We start from the raw sequence: 18,139 nt of genomic DNA, 5'->3' as shown, positions 1-18,139 counted from the left end.
ATCTGGCAGGCATCCCTCTTGCAGGGCAATATAAGGCTTGTTTGCAAAGCAGCACTTTGTGACATCAGCTGGCAAACAGGGGCCAGGCTGCTGGGTTGCCAGGCAGCTGAATTAAGAAAAATAAAATCAGGGGGGTCAATGTCCTTGGCCTCCACCATGGATCAGGCCAGAGGGTGCTGTTGGGGTGTGTGGTTGTGTCTCCCCTTGTTGGGCATCTTGCTCCCCCGCCCCTTCCTTTGGCTGCTTGATGGTAGAGTTGGAAGGGATGCCAAGGGTCTTCTAGTCCAACCCCCAGCAATGCCAGGATCCTGCCCACAGCCAGCCCTGGCTGGTCTCCAGACTCCAACCCATGTTCTTCCCAGCCAGATGCACTGACCCCTTGCAATTCTGCCTGGGGTGGAGAAAGCGGAGAGAGAAACGTTTTGCTCTCTCTCAGGACATGGATATGAGAGCCACACCATGCAGCCCTGTCAATATCTCAAGGGCCGTCACAGGGAGGGGGGAGAAAGCTTGTTTTCTCCTGCTCCAGAGGCCCTCAGGACCTGAAGCCGTGGATTCAAGCTACAAGAAAGGAGGTTCCGACTCAACTTCAGGAAGAACTTTCTGACAGCAAGAGCTGTTTGACCGTGGGAAGAAATCCCTCGGAAGGCGGTAGACTCTCCTTCCTTGGAGGTTTTTCAGCAGAGGTGGGGTGGCCATCTGCCATGGATGATTTAGCTGAGACAGGGGGTTGGTCTAGATGACCCTCAGGGTCCCTCCCAACTTGACAATTCCATGTTGAAAAGCGCATCCAATGAGCCTTTAAAGCACATGATGTTCCACAAGCAATCTGGGTCATTGCAGCTTCCCTCTCACCGACCTACAATCCCCAGAACCCCTGACAAACTACAATTCCCAGGATCGTTTGGGGGAAGACACCTGCTTTTTAGAGCAGGGATGAGGAACCTGCAGCTTTCTTTCCCTGGTTTCCTAGGAACCAAGAACGGAAAGCTCAAGTACTTCAAACAGGGTGGTTTCAGGGAGCAGGGTGCATAAAACATTGTTCCAAATGTTAGGTGTCTCCCCTCTCTCTGCCAAGCGGTGGCAAGAGCCCATGGGGTTCCAGGCTCTCTCCTTTAGAGAACTGAGACATGGCGGAGAATGTCCTTGCTTTAAGAAATACGGTTTATTCACCTGTTTACATCTTCAGTCTGCATGGAGGGAATCCAGATCTTACAGCAGAGTCATTGCAAGAGGGAATTGACCCCCACAGCAGGGCAGCCAGTCTTCCCAAGTCAGATTCCAGACTCTCTTCTTCTTCCTCCTCCTCGTTCTTCTTCTTTCCAGTACCCCTTGCTCAAAACCTCTCTTTTCCTGCCACCTCACACCAAGACAGAGTTCTCTGGCATTTCCAGTTAGGCTTTCCAAGGCCTTGAATTGTTTCTTAAAGGCCTTTGCTTGGCCAGGTCCTTTTGCATAGGCTAGCCCAGGAATTCCTCTGTAGCTTGTATTTCTCCCTTCACAGCCCAAATAATCCCAAATCCTACCATTATTAATTTCTAGTTTTTGGTGGGATTCCCCCCATAATCTATAACAATACTGTGTGCAATTAAGGTGACGCTATTAAGGTGATGCTATTAGAATTCCCAAGGGAATGTCAAGCAGGGAGGGAGGGGGAAGAGAGAGAGAGGAATTCTGGTGGAGAGAGACGATTGGAGGAGGCTTGGAAAGGGAGAGTGAATGTTGAGGGGGAGGCAGTTGAGAGTCGGTTGAGAGCGGTGGGTTCTAGAAGGGGGCACTTGGTGAAGGACCTGAAGCTGGGCTGGACAGCTCTTCAGATTAGGATCACAAGTCCAGCCGCCATCGCCCTCGTTTGAAGGTGGCCCAAAAGGAACAGAGACGCAGAGGGACTGTGAGTCTCCTGTGGAGGCCGGGGCATGTGGCAGTCCCATGCCCAGCGAAGAGGGGCTCTGCCAGCTGCCCAGAAACAGAATTCCCTCAGTCTAGGTGAGCCACAAATTGTGGGCTACGGCCAATTTCATGGACATGGACTTCATAGGAAATCCTCATGGGAAGATGCCTCACATGTCCATGCCTCCCCTCCCCCCGGTTGGTCCAATACTTCCCCAGTCTTGCTCCCCGAAAGTTGGCACCCAATTGGCAGGAGTAGGGGCTCCTTGGGGCAGCGAATAGTGTCATGGGTCAGGAATCAGCTTCACCTGCTGAACAGCAGCCTGAAGGGGGAGACGGGGGAGTGATTTCACCTGCAGCTTCAAGGACACAAAGGAGCTTTTGAGAATTGGCTTCAGCCTTCTTAAGCAGAGCTCCCAGCAGCAGAGAAGGAAAGAAAACTGCTCATTATTTTTTCATTTTAACAACATTTATTAATAAATATTATTTGATCCTCGGCATATCGAAAGCAACAATTTCCTCCAATTTCTTTATTGAAAGGATGCCAGTGATGCCATTCTCCTCGTCAGGGACTGGCACATTCAGACATCATGCGTGGCATCCCTGGAGACATGCAAGGCACCGAGCAGCATGGATTCCTCCAGCGACTTGGAAGGACAAAGGCCGGACTGGAACGCCATGGATGACGAAGTTTCGCTCTTGTCCTTCAGCTTGGGAAGTGGCAACAGACAACAATCTCTTGAAGCGTGGCCCTGTGTAGGAAGGAGGACTTGGGATCCTCCTGGCAGACGTGGGGAATGGATGCCCAATGCCCCTGCCCTGACACTGCTCCCAAAGAAAGCTTGGCCCACCCACTTCCGGGCGAGAGCATCTCCTTTCTGCTCTCATGCAGGAAGGCTCTTCTCCCATTCCCTGTTGACGCTCAACTTGTACTGTGTCCCTTAATGGACTTAATGGAGGAGAGGACGAGCCTGATGAGCCTGTAGAGGCGAAGTCAGGGTCATGGTCCTTGCAAAGTCTGGAAGGGGATCCTGCAGGCCTTGGTGCCAGCGCATGTCTTGGCCTATAGGGATGGGTACAGTGACCTGGAATCCAAAAAGGACCTGAGGAAGTAAGAACAGTAGGGCATCCCTGCCCCAGGTAATCTAAGGAACAGGTCCCTCTCACTGTGGGTTGAGCTGCTGGTATGTCACTAGAGGGCGTTCCAGAGGTACCACTTTCCTACAATGGTCTTCATCGTTCAGCCCGGACACTGAGGTCCAGCGCCGAGGGCCTTCTGGCGGTTCCTTCATTGCGAGGAGTGAGGTTACAGGGAAGCAGACAGAGGGCCTTGTTTCACCTGTCCCCAATCATGGAGATTGGTATAACCAATGGTACCTTCAGGAATCCATTTAGAAAACCACTTTCCCATGTGTGTGGCATGTGCCATATGGAAAGGCTGTGTACAAACTGGGATCAGACAATTTCCTAAGGTAGTGTGCATATCATATGTTTCACGCAGACAAAAATGAGAGACATTAGCAACTTCAGCTAAATGCATCCATTTATTATGGTTCCGCCGGAACATCCTACGGTCTTCTGGGAGAGGCTTGGGCAGCAGCCACAGCAGTGCAGGGGGGAGATTCTGCAAGAAAGAAGGGATCTTTAAAGCAGGGGAGAACTCACGCTAAGGGCTGCTTCCCCCTATCCCATTATCTCCTTCCCCCTCCTTCCCCCTGTCCCGTTACCTCCGAGGCAGGTATCCTCCAACTGGGCTCCATTCTCTTCCGGGATGCGGCAGCTCCGAGGCTGAGTCGTTCCCTCGCCGCAAAGCAAAGGAGACATCAGCCGGCGCTCCCAGTCCCGCTAGCCCCAGTCTGGGGCAGGAGGGTGGGGGACCTAGGAAGGGGGCATTTCCTCCTACCTGATCTTATGAGTTCCCCAAACCTGGCCTCTGCCTCTGTACGGGCGTCTTGGCTCCGCCCCAGCCAGCCTAGCTCAGAAGCAGCAGCCAAGGTTTCCTCCCTCTCTAAAATAACTCGAGATGTTCTTCAAATTGGAGGGAACCTTGTCTGCTGCTTCTGTGGCACCATCTTTTTAGGTTTATCTCTTATTGCATCTGTCAGCTTTGCGAGCTCCAAGTGCTAGCACAATTTGACTACCCATTCATCTTTAGTGGGTGTATTTTTATCTTTCCAGTGTTTTGCCACTATAACCCTTGCTGCTGACATTGCACATATAAATAACCTGGTTTTATTATTGGGAATATTATCTGAAACCATTCCTAGTAAAAATTCTTCCGGTTTCTTGCTAAATGTAGTTTCTATCAATCTCTTTATCTCTTCATAAATCATATTCCAAAATCTTTGTATCTCTAGACAGGACCACCACATATGGTAGTAATAATAATGTTATTTCTATGGGCCTTGGAGCTCCTCTTACCTTCAGAGTAACTTCCTCTCAACATTGTTGATTAGTCTATCACCAACATCTGGCAGGCATCCCTCTTGCAGGGCACTATAAGGCTTGCTTGCAAAGCAGCACTTTGTGACATCAGCTGGCAAACAGGGGCCAGGCTGCTGGGTTGTCAGGCAGCTGAATTAAGAAAAATACAATCAGGGGGGTCAAAGTGTGCTGGGATGAGTCCACCGTGGGTCAGGCCAGAGGGTGCTGTTGGGGTGTGTGGTTGTGCCTCCCTTTGTTCTGCATCTTGCTTCCCCGCCCCTTCCTTTGGCTGCTTGATGGTAGAGTTGGAAGGGATGCCAAGGGTCATCTAGTCAACCCCAGCAATGCCAGGATCCTGCCCACAGCCAGCCCTGGCTGGGCCCCAAACTCCGACCATCTTCTTCCCAGCCAGATGCACTGACCCCTTACGATTCTGCCTGGGCTGGAGAAAGGGGAGAGACAAACGTTTTGCTCTCTGTCCCTCAGGACATGGATATGAGAGCCACGCCATTCCTGTGGAGGAAGCAGGATCCAGTATGGGCTTTCATGTGAATGGGAGAGTCAGCAAGGTTAACGGCAGTCTTGAGGGGACAGTCAGATCAAAAATTAATAAAAGAATGGGACTGTGTTAAAGAGTACAGGAAAAAGCATTGTTCTGGAATAAATATATTGATATGTAATGAATGACTTTTGCAGGGTTAGTGAAATGAAGAAACGGCTATAAAAGGCATAAAACCAGAAGTAACATATATGTAAATAAAATAACACAACAAAAAAGATAAATGGAAAATTTCAAGTCTAAAAAGGGGGGAAGGATGTCAAAATGTATGTATGTATTATGTTTTGTCGTTGATATTGTTTTTCTTTATTTTTCTTTTTTCTTTGATTTTTCTTATTTATGTTTTATTTTTGTATTTTATATTGTAATTATGCATTGAAAATAAAATCAAAAAGAAAGAAAGAAAGAAAGAAACCATAGGCTGTGTACCCACCATACCTTTGGGGCTCATCCCCACTTCCCCTTGGGTCATGTGTCCAGCAAGCTCAGGTGTGTTAACGGATTTGCTCTTTGCTAGACTGGTCGGCTTGGTCTGCAAAAGTCAGTCCTGGGATTCCTTGTCTGGCACAGTTCTGCAAGCCTATACTTTCACTGATATCCCAATTAATCAAAATCCTACCATTTATCAATTTCTAGTGTTTAGGGTCTCCTGCAAATGTAGAACAGTATTTTTCCTGTACAGTTTTTAATGCCTATTTTGTTGTGAACCGATGCATGATTATAAAGTAAGTAAAGCTTATTTTTAAAGTTCCCAGGTTGATACCAGATTCTTTCTTAAGTGGGGCAAAGGGGGGGGGGGGAGGCAGCTAGCTTCATGGCTGGACTTGCTCAACACAAGGTTTTGCAGCCTGATTCCTATCCTTTTAAGTTTGCTGCCAAGGATGGGATTTTAAAACTCTGCTTTTTAAGGACCAGGTGGCAACCCTACTTCAGGTATACAGAACCCACACTTTGAATTCTGCTCGCAAGCATACTGGGAGCCACCGTAGATCCTTTAGGACTGGTGTTCTATGGTCCCGGTGGCATTCCAGCACCTTAATTTTTTTTTTATTCCCCCCCCCCCTTTGCACTGTCAATGCAACTAAGATGGCTCTCTGCTGCGTGCCCAGGGAAGGGCCACCCTTGCCTGCTGCAGAGGACACCTCGTGTATAAAGAGAGGGAAGCTGATTGGGAAGCAGGGCAAGAAGAAGCAGGCAGCTCTTGTTCCAGGATTTCCCAATATTTCGGCCATTTGGCCTCCATATTGAGCTTTTTCAAAGCTTTCGCTTCCATCGGTGATAACCACTTTGGGGTTTTATTTTCCAATAAATCCTTATATCTTATCCAAACATTAAACAAAGCTTTCCTTACAATATGATTTTTAAATGCTTTATGTGCTTTGACCTTATCATACCATAAATATGCATGCCATCCAAATACATTGTTAAAACCTTCTAAATCCAAAATGTCTGTATTTTCAAGGAGTAGCCACTCTTTCAACCAGCAGAAAGCTGCTGATTCATAGTAAAGTTTTAAGTCTGGCAGGGCAAATCCACCTCTTTCCTTAGCATCAGTTAATATCTTAAATTTTATTCTAGGTTTCTTGCCCTGCCAGACAAATTTTGAAATATCTTTCTGCAGGCAGCTTCTGGGATGCTGATTCCTGGACGTCCTTGCAGCTGTGTGGATGCAGGAATGGCTGGGCAGGATTGCTTTCCATAGGAAAGCACGCCTTGGTTTTGGAACGCTTTGGTTTTGGAATGGACTCCTGGAACGGATTAAGTTTGAGAACCAAGGTACCACTGTATTCTGTGAAAAGAAGGAAAACTTCTATCTATCCCCTTTCCCACACCACACACAATTTTCTAGACCACAATAACCGCTTGCTTTCCTTTCCCCCCGAGGTTAAATGCCCCATAGATTGTAACCAGGGCCGGCCCACCCACGAGACAAGATGAGGCAGGATCCACGGGGCAGCAGATCTCAATGTAGATCCTCATTTCCCTGACGTTTTTGATGTAGATCTTCACTCACTGCTTCTGTTTTATTTTTTAGTTTTAGTTTATTTATACTTTTAAAATTTATGCATTTCATTAGTTTTACAATCAATTTCACATTTCAAAATTTGACTTCCTTCCCCCTCTTTCTGCAGTTCCTTAAATTTATTTTTTAATATCTTCTGCATATCCAAATTCATTTGGCTTACTCTTTTAATTATATGCACTCTTATAAGACTGCAGGTTATTACAATAATCCTGCTCATGTTTTCATCTGTTTACAGCTCCTGAACGATCAAAAACCGGAAGTGATTGTTCTGGTTTTTTAACGTTCTTTGGAAACACGAATAATTATAGCTAGAAGGTGAAAGGGGCAAGCAGAATATAAAATATAAGAACGGTATAAAGAAGTGTGGGATATAGCTATTAAGGATAAATTTACATGTGCCATTAAGGGAATTGCGAACTTTGCTTTGTAGGCCAAGCGTGCTCTGTTTTGAGTCCCGAGCTTCCAGTTTGAGTGTTGTGCTGCTAATTTGCATCCTACCATTTTGTTTCCCATTGCAGTGTTCTGAGGTGATATTTGAAGCTCATTGTTATGTACTGAGTTGAATAGGATCCAAACTGCAGCAGTCTGATTGGTCCTAGAACAATAGGATCCAAATTGCAGCAGTCTGATTGGTCCTAGAACAATAGGATTCAGAATGCAGCAGTCTGATTGGTCCAAGAACAATGCAGCAGTATGATTGGTTGGCAGGAACCACCCAATCATGCTCCAGATAGAAGTGAATCCACAACCTTATTGGCCTACAGGAGAATTCCAGAATTAACCAATCATGTGCAGCCCATTGTGTAAATAATGTATATAAAGCAGATACTTTGAGGGGACATTCATTCATTCCTCCTCACCACTATGAGCTGAATAAAGAGCATGAAATCACTTTGCGACTCTGAGTATATTTCACTTATATTTGGTGCTTTTGTTTTTGAAGGGGTTTGTGTTTTTGTTTGTGTGGCTTTTTTGTTTTTTTGACTGTGACTTGTTCTTCGTTTTATGGGTCTGTGACTTGTGACTTTGTTTTTGTGATTGTGTGGAACCCAGTTCAGGCACTGATTGATTGATTGATTGATTGATTGTGTGGCTGCAGTACATTGTTTATTGCTTTCATTTTATGGATCCATGGTCTTGTTAGATGCTAAAATTCATGTCAAATTGCTGTTTTAGGATTAAGTTTGAGAACCAAGGCACCACTGTATATAGTGAAATACGTGTAAAAATGTAAGGCTGTTATTGGGCAGCCTCTATTGGAGGATTTGTAGCACTGCTTCACAGTTTTGGATTTGCATCAAGGATGGGGTAGGGGAGCCACAGAAATGGCAGGCTGCAAAACACCAGTGGCCTTGGCATGGGGGTGAGGAGGAAGGGACACAGAGAGGGGAATGGCAATTACAAACAACAACAGAGATTTCAGTAAAGCAAGGAGAAACAGAGAGGTACCTTGGTGATGTTTCACAGCTGGATGGAGGTGCTTCGGAGAGCAGTTTGCTTCAGAAAGCAGATGTCAAGGCAATAAACAACTATTTTACTTTTAAAAGACAACTGAAGGAAAGTTTTTAATGTCTGATGCTGTATTGTTTTTAATATTCGGTTGGAAGCCGCCCAGAGTGGCTGGGGAAACCCAGCCAGATGGGTGGGGTATTAATAATAATAATAATAATAATAATAATAATAATAATAATAATAAGTGTCTCCCACCCTCTTTTGAACAGCTTCCCTGGGCCATCTGCCACCCACACTGCTTGCTTGCTTGGCACCTGCCTGCTGATCTGTTGTTACTCTGGGGCTGTTGTGGCTACCTATTGACTGCCATGTCAACCACAGCATGACAACCGCATGGCAATTTTATTCTATAGTAAGATAAAAGCAATGACAAATCTAGACAGCATCTTAAAAAGCAGAGACATCACCTTGCCAACAAAGGTCCGTATAGTTCAAGCGATGGTTTTCCCAGTAGTGATGTATGGAAGTGAGAGCTGGACCATAAAGAAGGCTGATCGCCGAAGAATGGATGCTTTTGAATTATGGTGCTGGAGGAGACTCTTGAGAGTCCCATGGACTGCAAGAAGACCAAACCTATCCATTCTGAAGGAAATCAGCCCTGAGTGCTCACTGGAAGGACAGATCCTGAAGCTGAGGCTCCAATACTTTGGCCACCTCATGAGAAGAGAAGACTCCCTGGAAAAGACCCTGATGTTGGGAAAGATGGAGGGCACAAGGAGAAGGGGACGACAGAGGACGAGATGGTTGGACAGTGTTCTCGAAGCTACCAGCATGAGTTTGACCAAACTGCGGGAGGCAGTGGAAGGCAGGAGTGCCTGGCGTGCTCTGGTCCACGGGGTCAAAAAGAGTCAGACATGACTAAACAACTAAACAACAACAACAAAGATAAATATCAGAGAAGCAGTTGAAGATGAAGACTTGGAGTGGGGAAAGGTTTGGGGTAGAGAAGTGGAGTTGAATGTCATAAACATACAGGTGATGCAGAAATCCATGCATACAGTGGTACCTTGCGTTACATACGCTTCAGGTTACAAACTCCGGTAACCCAGAAATAGTACTTTGGGTTAATAACTTTGCTTCAGGATGAGAACAGAAATCGTGCAGCGGCAGCGGGAGGCCCCCTTAGCTAAAGTGGTGCTTCAGGTTAAGAATAGTTTCAGGTTAAGTACAGACCTCCGGAACGAATTAAGTACTTAACCTGAGGTACCACTGTATTACAAAGTCACCCCAGGACAGTGTGTAGAAAGGAAATTGAGGGCCAAGTACATAGCCCTGAAGTAACACCAACAGAGGGAGGGAAAGAATTAAGTAGAGCTCTCCCCCTATGGGAACATTAAAATAATTTATACAGATGGACTGAGAAGACCTTAATAAACCCAGCACTGTGGGACCATTGGTTTCAGATGTGAAGAAAAGGACAAATTGCAAGGAAATACTTGTCTCTGCTGACCCCTGCAGGGCACTATGGAAAACTGCAATGCTTATACAGTGGTACCTTGGTTCGCAAATGCAAAAAACCCAGAAGTAAGTGTTCCGGTTTTCAAACGTTTTTCGGAAGCCGAAAGTCCAATGCATCTGTTGGCTATTGTTTCCAGGGCACCTGGACCAGTCAGAAGCTGCGCCTTGGTTTTTGAACATTTTGGAAGTCAAACGGACTTCCGGAACGGATTAAGTTTGGCGTTTTTGTTTTTGCTATTTATTTTGCCTTTTTGTCTTTGAGGCTTTTTCAGTTAATTTTTTTTTGTGACTGTGTGGAACCCAGTTCAGCTACTGATTGATTGATTGATCGTGTGACTGCGGAAATGGATAAAAGCCCACCATCCAAATAATGACTATTATCAGTGAAGGTAAGGGGGGAAAAAATCATTTTTTATCATCTACAATACTGTCTTATTTATTTTATAGTACAGCACATTGATTATTGCTTTCATTTTATGGATCCATAGTCTCGTTAGATTGTAAAATTTACATTAAATTGCTGTTTTAGGGGTTGTTTTTAAAAGTCTGGAATGGATTAATCCATTTTCCATTACTTTGTATGGGAAAGCATGCCTTGGTTTTGGAATGCTTTGGTTTTGGAACAGACTTTTGGAACGGATTAAGTTTGAGAATCAAGGTACCACTGTAGAGCATTCCACACACAAACACACACAGAAATATGGGAGAGATTTGCTCTGCTGTAATGGTCCTAGGGACTCAGGAAGCGACAGGCAGTAATAATAATAATAATAATAATAATAATAATAATAATAATAATAATTTTGAAAAGGAAAGTCAGTTCTAAAGCTATAAACTAAAACCCAGCATCGCCCAGCTGTGAGGTGTGAAGGCCGCTCCCTGCAAGGCCCTTTCTACCTGGCCTGGGGGGGTGAGGCCCAGACCCACCCAGCCCTACGAAAGAGGCCGGAGGAACATCGCCCGGCTATTGTTTTATTGATTTAATATGCTGTAAACCGCTTTGAGATTATTAGTAAAAATATAAAGCAGTATAGAAATTAAAAAATAATAAAATAAAAAATATTACCAAATGCTAGATAAAGTGCGCATAAACATGCATATGCTAGTGAAGATCACACACACACACAAATGCATTGTACTAGAACCGATTGCTTGTAACAATGTGTATGCTAGGCAAAATTCCATACAAAAAATGGGTGTGTCGGGAGAAATCTGCTCTAAAATGCTGACAAATGTTCACGAGGAATAAAAAATAATTGCAGACTGATGCAGAACTGTGGTGAACTGAACTTCATATTGGCAAAATGGGAAATTGATGAACCTGGCAGATTTGCCCATCCTTATTTGTGTGGCAGGTCGGTGTGCTGTCCAGGGCTGATGACAGGACACTTCAAGGCTCTTTCTCTCTCTTCTTCAAGGTCCCTCCTGCCCCCACTTCTGACAGTTCTTCATCTTTAAGGTAGATTTGGACTGGACAGACCTCCAAGCAGAGAACTGTCTTCTGGAAAGCAGGACTTTGCACGGTGTTATAAGACTTTTAAGGTCCCAAATATAAAATAAACGTTCATAAATGTACAAGGCAAACACCTACATAAGTATATAAACCACGTGTCCGAAATAGTACAGGAGAGCAATCCTGAAGTCATTTTGACTCTCCCAAATTGACCTCGATATATTTCTCTGTACGGAGGGAAGACATGGGAAAGCCTTCTCTTTGTCTTTCTGCTTATAAACCCTGTCTTAAGGGCATATTTGTGTATGAATAGGGTGAACCTGTGACCTGGATTCAGGAATTAAAGTATTTAGCATCACAAGAGAATGGCCAGGCTGCCCAGGTAAAGCAATCAGTGACCATTAACAGATATGCTGGCCAACAGGATTTCTGCTGTAGACCGCCTCCTGTGATGGATTTCTGCTGTAGACCCGCCTCCTTCTGTGATGTATGTATGTAAGTACAGTGGTGCCCCGCAAGACGAATGCCTCGCAAGACGGAAAACCCGCTAGACGAAAGGGTTTTCCGTTTTTGAGCTGCTTCGCAAGACGATTTCCCCTATGGGCTTGCTTTGCAAGACGAAAACGTCTTGCAAGTGTTCCGATTTGTTTTCGCTCCCCCCCCTTTTTCTAATCCACTAAGCCGCTAATCCACTAAGCCTTTAATAGCCGCTAAGCCTTTAATAGCCGCTAAACCGCTAATAGCGCTAATCCGCTAATCCGTCAATGGGCTTGCTTCGCAAGACAAAAAAACCGCTAGACGAAGAGACTCGTGGAACGAATTAATTTCGTCTTGCGAGGCACCACTGTATGATGTTTTTTTTTTGGGGGGGGTGTCTTGAGCTACAGGGCGGGCAGTTTCAAAAGTCTATATAAGGGCTTGCGCACCATTGTTCTGGGTTCCTCCTCTCTCCTGCGTGTGGTGAGTGGGGACCCTGTTGAATAAAGATCAGGCTTACTAGCTGCTTTGCTTCTCAGTATTCTCTGGTTGGCCTCTGTCATTTTCTCCTACCAATAGGGAACCTATGTAAGGACTCTATATGGGCCCATAAGGGAAAAGGACCAGTTTTTTTTCTAGATCACATTGCACACAATACAGTGCCCATGTGGTCCTCACAGCTTACAGTGAAATTAAGAATGACAAAGCATCATCCTAAAATAAAGGCTTTATTGCCAAAAAAGGCAGGAAATGGGTGTGGGTTTGCATGTGGGTTTTGCAAGATGCCAAGACTCTTCCCGGGTGGGTGGCACTTGGGTGCTGCTCTTTCATGGTGCCACTCCTGAGATTCCTTCCAGATGGGTGGTGAACGATGCTTGCTGCCTGAAGTTGCTGGGCTTTTCACCGCAACACGCCCATTGCCTCAGGCAGCCCATATCCCGGCTCAGCCGTTGCAGGTCCTTACGGAACCGCATGCCCAGGAAGGTATGGAGCACGGGGTTCAGACAGCAGCGGGCAAAGGCCAAGGCACTGGTGATGAGGAGAGCCAAGTCCCGGCGGAGGATGACTTTGCAGCTCGACGCCTGGTGTCCCATCAAATCGGCTGTGTCCAGTGCGGTGAGCAGCGCGTAGGGCAGCTGCAAAGCCAGGAAGACCAAGACAAGGGCCAAAATCAAGCGCAGGGCTTTGAGAGACTGGGCACACGGGGAGGCTAAGAGAGCGCGGGCGATCGCTGTGTAGCAGGCCGCCATGACTGCGAACGGGAGCACAAAACCCAAGGCCACTTGCACCAGGCTGATGGCCACTGTGACGTCTGCCACCCTGCAGAAGCTCACGCCCCCGTAGTCCTCTACACGGGCGTACAAGAAGTGGGGTAGCGCCAGAGCCGCAGAGAATAGCCACACCAGCCCTGAGCAAAGCCGACCCCAGCAGGTGGCGGAGGAGTGCAGGCGGTGGGCGACGGGTGCCCCCACGATGGCCACGTAGCGGTCCACGGTGAGGCCCATGAGGGACAGGAAGCCGCTGTAGAAGTTGAGGGCGTGGAGGCCCTGCAAGGCCTGGCATGTGCCGGTGCCCGGGCTCCAGCTGCCCACCATCCCAGCCACGCCCACGGGCAGCGTCAGGAGCAGCAGCAAGTCAGAGACGGCCAGGTGCAAGAGCAGGACGTCCCCGAGGGACTGGGCCGTGTGATAGCGGGTGCGCACCAGCAACAGGATCCCGTTGCCCAGGACGCCCAGCACACAAAAGAGGACAGCCATGACGGGGAGGTAGATGTGAGCCACAGCACGGAGGGCTGCCTTTTCGCACAACTCAGGCAGGTCTGGCGGCGATGCGTTGTAATCCCACGGGTACCACTCGGTGGTGACCGCTGGCTCATTCATCCAACCAATCGGCTCCTGCAAAGCAGGGGGGAAGTGCTTATTATCATGCTTTATTATTACAGTGGTACCTCGGGTTACATACGCTTCAGGTCACATACGCTTCCGGCGGCACAGTGGTAGCAGGAGGCCCCATTAGCTAAAGTGGTGCTTCAGGTTAAGAACAGTTTCAGGTTAAGAACAGACCTTTGGAACGAATTAAGGACTGAACCCGAGGTACCACTGTACTGTAATGCATCAAACACTAAAAGCTTCCCTAAACAGGACTGCCTTCAGATGTCTTCTAAAAGTCTGGTAGTTGTTGTTCTCTTTGACATCTGGTGGGGGGGGCATTCCACAGGTAGGGCGCCACTACCGAGAAGGCCCTCTGCTCTTCTCGCTTTCAGGCCAAGGGAGCCGCCGTTTGTCCGCAGACAGCTTTCCGGGTCATGTGGCCAGCATGACTAAACCGCTTCTGGCACAACAGGACACCGTGACGGAAACCAGAGCGCACGGAAACGCCATTTACCTTTCTGCCATAGCCGTACCTATTTATCTACTTGCACTGGCGTGCTTTCAAACTGCTAGGTTGACAGGAGCTGGGACAGAGCAACGGGAGCTCACCCCGTCGCGGGGATTCGAACCGCTGACCTTCTGATCGGCAAGCCCAAGAGGCTCAGTGGCTTAGACCACAGCACCACCCGCTGCATAATAATACATAATAATAGCCTGCTGGTTCAATCTCGTCTAGCACCCTGTTCTCACAGTGGCAAAACCAGATGCCTGTGGGAAACTAGCAAGCAGAATTCGAACACAAGAGCACCCTCCCTTCCCGTGGCTTCCAGTAACTGGTATTCGAAAGCATTGCTGTCTGCAGCGATGGAGACAGAGCATAACCATCACGGCTAGGACAGTTTGTCTAATCCTCTTTTAAAGCCATTGAAGTCGGGGACAGTCCTGGTCGAGCCAGTCCCATAGTTTGACTGTGTAAATAAGTTATTTTTATCCGTCCTAAATCTTCCGGCGTTCAGCTTCGTTGGATATCCACGGGTTCCAGGGCTGCGAGAGAGGGAGGAAAAGATTTCTCTACCCACTATCTCGTAATTTCACGAACTTCTCCTCCTGCTTGTCTTTTCTCGAAAGGGGAATTGCAAGGCGTACACCCCAGTCGCTTTTGAGAGCAAGTCCTCTCCCACTTACCTCAAATTCAACGTGCTCTTTGCCCTCCATCGTGTCGCAGTCACATCCTTGAAGGCTGTCTCGTTTTTTTTATACGCCGGCTGCTCTGCTGAGCGATTTTGTGGCTGATTCTGAAAGGGCTCGCCCCCTCCTTGATACTGTGATAAACACGCTAAGAATAAGCGCTGCATTAACCGCAGCTAAACCGAGCAAGCCTGGCCTTACTTTGCAGATAAAACATGGTGCGTGCGATGGAGATAATTTGCAAAAGTATTGTGCATCCCACATAGTTTAAAAGTTTGGGGGGGGTTTTCCACCTGTTTGGGGCATGCTTTTAAGCAGTTATGAAATCTGTTTTGAGTGTTTGTGGGTGCAGAATGATGGGGCGGAATTTCCCTGTCCTCAGGGCCGATTAATGAAAGTGTGATGTTGCATAGAAGACACAACTTTAAACCCATCACATCGTGTCTCTTTTCAGTGAAAAATGACGCCAATGGTCCATTTAGTCTGGCATTCTGTTGTCGCAGTGGCTGACCTGTGAGAAGCCCAAAGGCAGGATCCGAGCGCAAAGGCACTGTCCTCTCCTGCAGTTTTCAGCAACTGTCATTCTGATAGTTGCTGCTTCTCACTATGAGAGGTAAGAGGAATGTGTGCAGATTGAACATTTATGTTCCCTGTTCTCATCCACCATAGAGCAATAAAGCCAGCCCTGAAACAGATCCCTTTAGAACTACAGCGGTACCTCGGGTTACATACGCTTCAGATTACAGACTCCGCTAACCCAGAGGTGGTACCTCGGGTTAAGAACTTTGCTTCAGGAGGAGAACAGAAATTGTGCTCTGGCGGCGCGACAGCAGCAGGAGGCCCCATTAGCTAAAGTGGTGCTTCAGGTTAAGAACAGTTTCAGGTAAAGAACGGACCTCCGGAACAAATTAAGTACATAGCCAGAGGTACCACTGTATGTAGAACAGTGACAAAGACAAAACTACCACCAACAAAAAACCTTCTCTTTTTAAAAAAGTCATTTTTATTTGATTTTACAAATATAAATTTATAACAAAACCAAATACATATGCATATACAGTGGTACCTCAGGTTACAGACGCTTCAAGTTACAGACTCTGCTAACCCAGAAATAGTACCTCTGGTTAAGAACTTTGCTTCAGGATCAGAACAGAAATCGTGTGGCAGGAGTGGGAGGCCCCATTAGCTAAAGTGGTACCTCAGGTTAAGAACAGTTTCAGGTTAAGTACGGACCTCCAGAACGAATTAAGTTTGTAACCAGAGGTACCACTGTAAAGAGATTCCTCTATATCTCCAGACTCCCCCCCCCCAATCCCCTCCATAGGTCCTATTGTCCACTTTTCCAACTGCATATCATTTCATAATCTACATTTTATATCTCTCCATATTGTCCATAGTATTTGTTACATTACAGGTGGGATTAAAATCCTGCTAATATTTTCATCCTCTTACAGTGGTTCTCCTAAATAAATTATAAATTTTCCCCATTCTTTTTTGAAGTTTTTGTTGTCTTGGTCCCTGAGCTTTCCGGTAAATTTTGCGATTTGGGCGTAGTCTAACAGCTTAGTTTGCCATTCCTCTCTGGTAGGGACTATTTCTTCTTTCCATCTCTGGGCTAATAGCATCCGTGCTGCTGTTGTTGCATACATGAAGAGCCTTTTCTGTTCCTTAGGGATGCCGGTACCTACAATTCCTAATAAGAAGGCTTCTGGTGTTGTTTTTACAAAAGTTATTTTAAACATTTTTTTCAAAGAATGTACAAAACAGGCTCAAACGTGTGTTGGAGATGTAAGGAAAAAGAAGGGACTTTTTATCATATGTGGTGGGATTGCAGTAAGATCAGAAAATTTTGGGAAATGATACATAATGAGTTGAAGAAAATGTTCCAATTAACATTTGTTAAAAAAACCGGAAGCATTTTTGTTAGGAATTGTTGGGAAAGACCTGCCAAGGAAATTTAAGAATATCTTTATGTATACGACAACTGTGGCAAGAGTCTTAATAGCACAAGGATGGAAGAATGAAGAAACCCCGACTAAAGAACTGTGGCAAGAGAAACTGATGGACTATGCGGAATTGGCAGAATTGACACACAAACGGCGTGACAAGGACAACTGTGACTTTAAAGAAGCATGGGAACCTTTTGCAAAGTACTTAAAGAAACAACAAAATGAATTGGACTCCTTGGCAGGTTTTGAATAAACACCCACAAATTTATTATGAATAATACATAGACAGATAAGTTAAGGATCTTTACAATTTTACAATATGCAGAGAATTATAAGTACGGAAAAACCAGAGAGAGGAGCTGAGGGAAGTCCGGGGGGGGGTTCTTTTTGGGGAAAGGAGGAGGAAAAAAATTAGGGAATTTTTTTTTGGAAGATATGTTTTATTGTTAAAATATTATATTGTTGTTATGTTCAATAAAACGCTTTAAAAAACAAACAAGCAAACAAACAAACAAACTTTCCCCCCCAGTTCATTGTATATCCTTTCCCAACAAACAAACAAAAAACGTTCTCAATGAGCTTCAAACAGCACTGTAAACCTTTTGTTTCAAGCTGTCTGGAGCTGTGAACCACAGTATTTTTATTCAGGGAGTGCAATATTTGTTTCTTCTGCTTCCCATTTGTCTAATGTTGACCTCCTAATTCTGGGTGCTTATTCCTTGGCTAAACCCTGACACCACAGCAAAACAAAGAAAGAGGATCACAGAGGTGAGGAATTGTCCCATATTTTCCCTATGTGGGGCAGATGTAAATCCTATATTTCAGATTTCACTTTAGATTGGTTGTGTTTCGCTTGTGGGGGAGGACGTCATTACCTTTTCCCAGTAAACAGTCAAACACACATAAAAAATCCATTGCCGATAACAAGCAGATTAAACAGCAGTGGGGAGGAGCCCTCCTTTTCTCTCGATGTCAGCTGAAAAATCAATTTGGTTTTAATTTTAATAGGCTTTTGGATTTGGGAAGTTATAATCCTGCCGGGCTTTCCCCCATTCTCCAGGCCCCAAAGAGCTCATCCCTGCTTGGCCTTCATAAATAAAGGAGGCGTTTCTTCCCCCATCTTTTTAACAAGCGGAGGGCTTAGACCCCCCACATCTGTCCCCCAAAGAGGCATGAACCCCACCCCACTCTCGCCACCCTTGCCCTCCTTTCTTAAAAGAACAGCTTCACGAAGGGGGAGGAACCCGCTAGCTCCCTGCTTTGGCAACAGAACAACATATGGGGCCCCCATTGTTGCCGAAAGAGAAAACAATACCAACAATTGTCTGAGTG

The 18,139-nt window shown here is 46.1% G+C and overlaps 1 protein-coding gene across 1 annotated transcript; it reads right to left on the bottom strand.

Annotated features, from left to right (window-relative positions):
• Positions 1 to 12,558: 12,558 nt before the first annotated feature.
• CCR10 (C-C motif chemokine receptor 10) lies at positions 12,559 to 14,922 on the bottom strand. The gene is made up of 2 exons (XM_082197457.1): positions 14,856 to 14,922; positions 12,559 to 13,694 (listed from the first exon to the last, which is right to left on the bottom strand). The coding sequence occupies exons 1-2, from the start codon at positions 14,883 to 14,885 to the stop codon at positions 12,627 to 12,629; spliced, it is 1,098 nt and encodes a 365-aa protein (XP_082053583.1). The 5' UTR covers positions 14,886 to 14,922; the 3' UTR covers positions 12,559 to 12,626.
• Positions 14,923 to 18,139: the final 3,217 nt, after the last annotated feature.

This window comes from Podarcis vaucheri (assembly GCF_965113315.1).
Source record: "Podarcis vaucheri genome assembly, chromosome: 13".
NCBI lineage: Eukaryota > Metazoa > Chordata > Lepidosauria > Squamata > Lacertidae > Podarcis > Podarcis vaucheri.
This window is presented reverse-complemented; position numbering and strand designations above follow the sequence as displayed.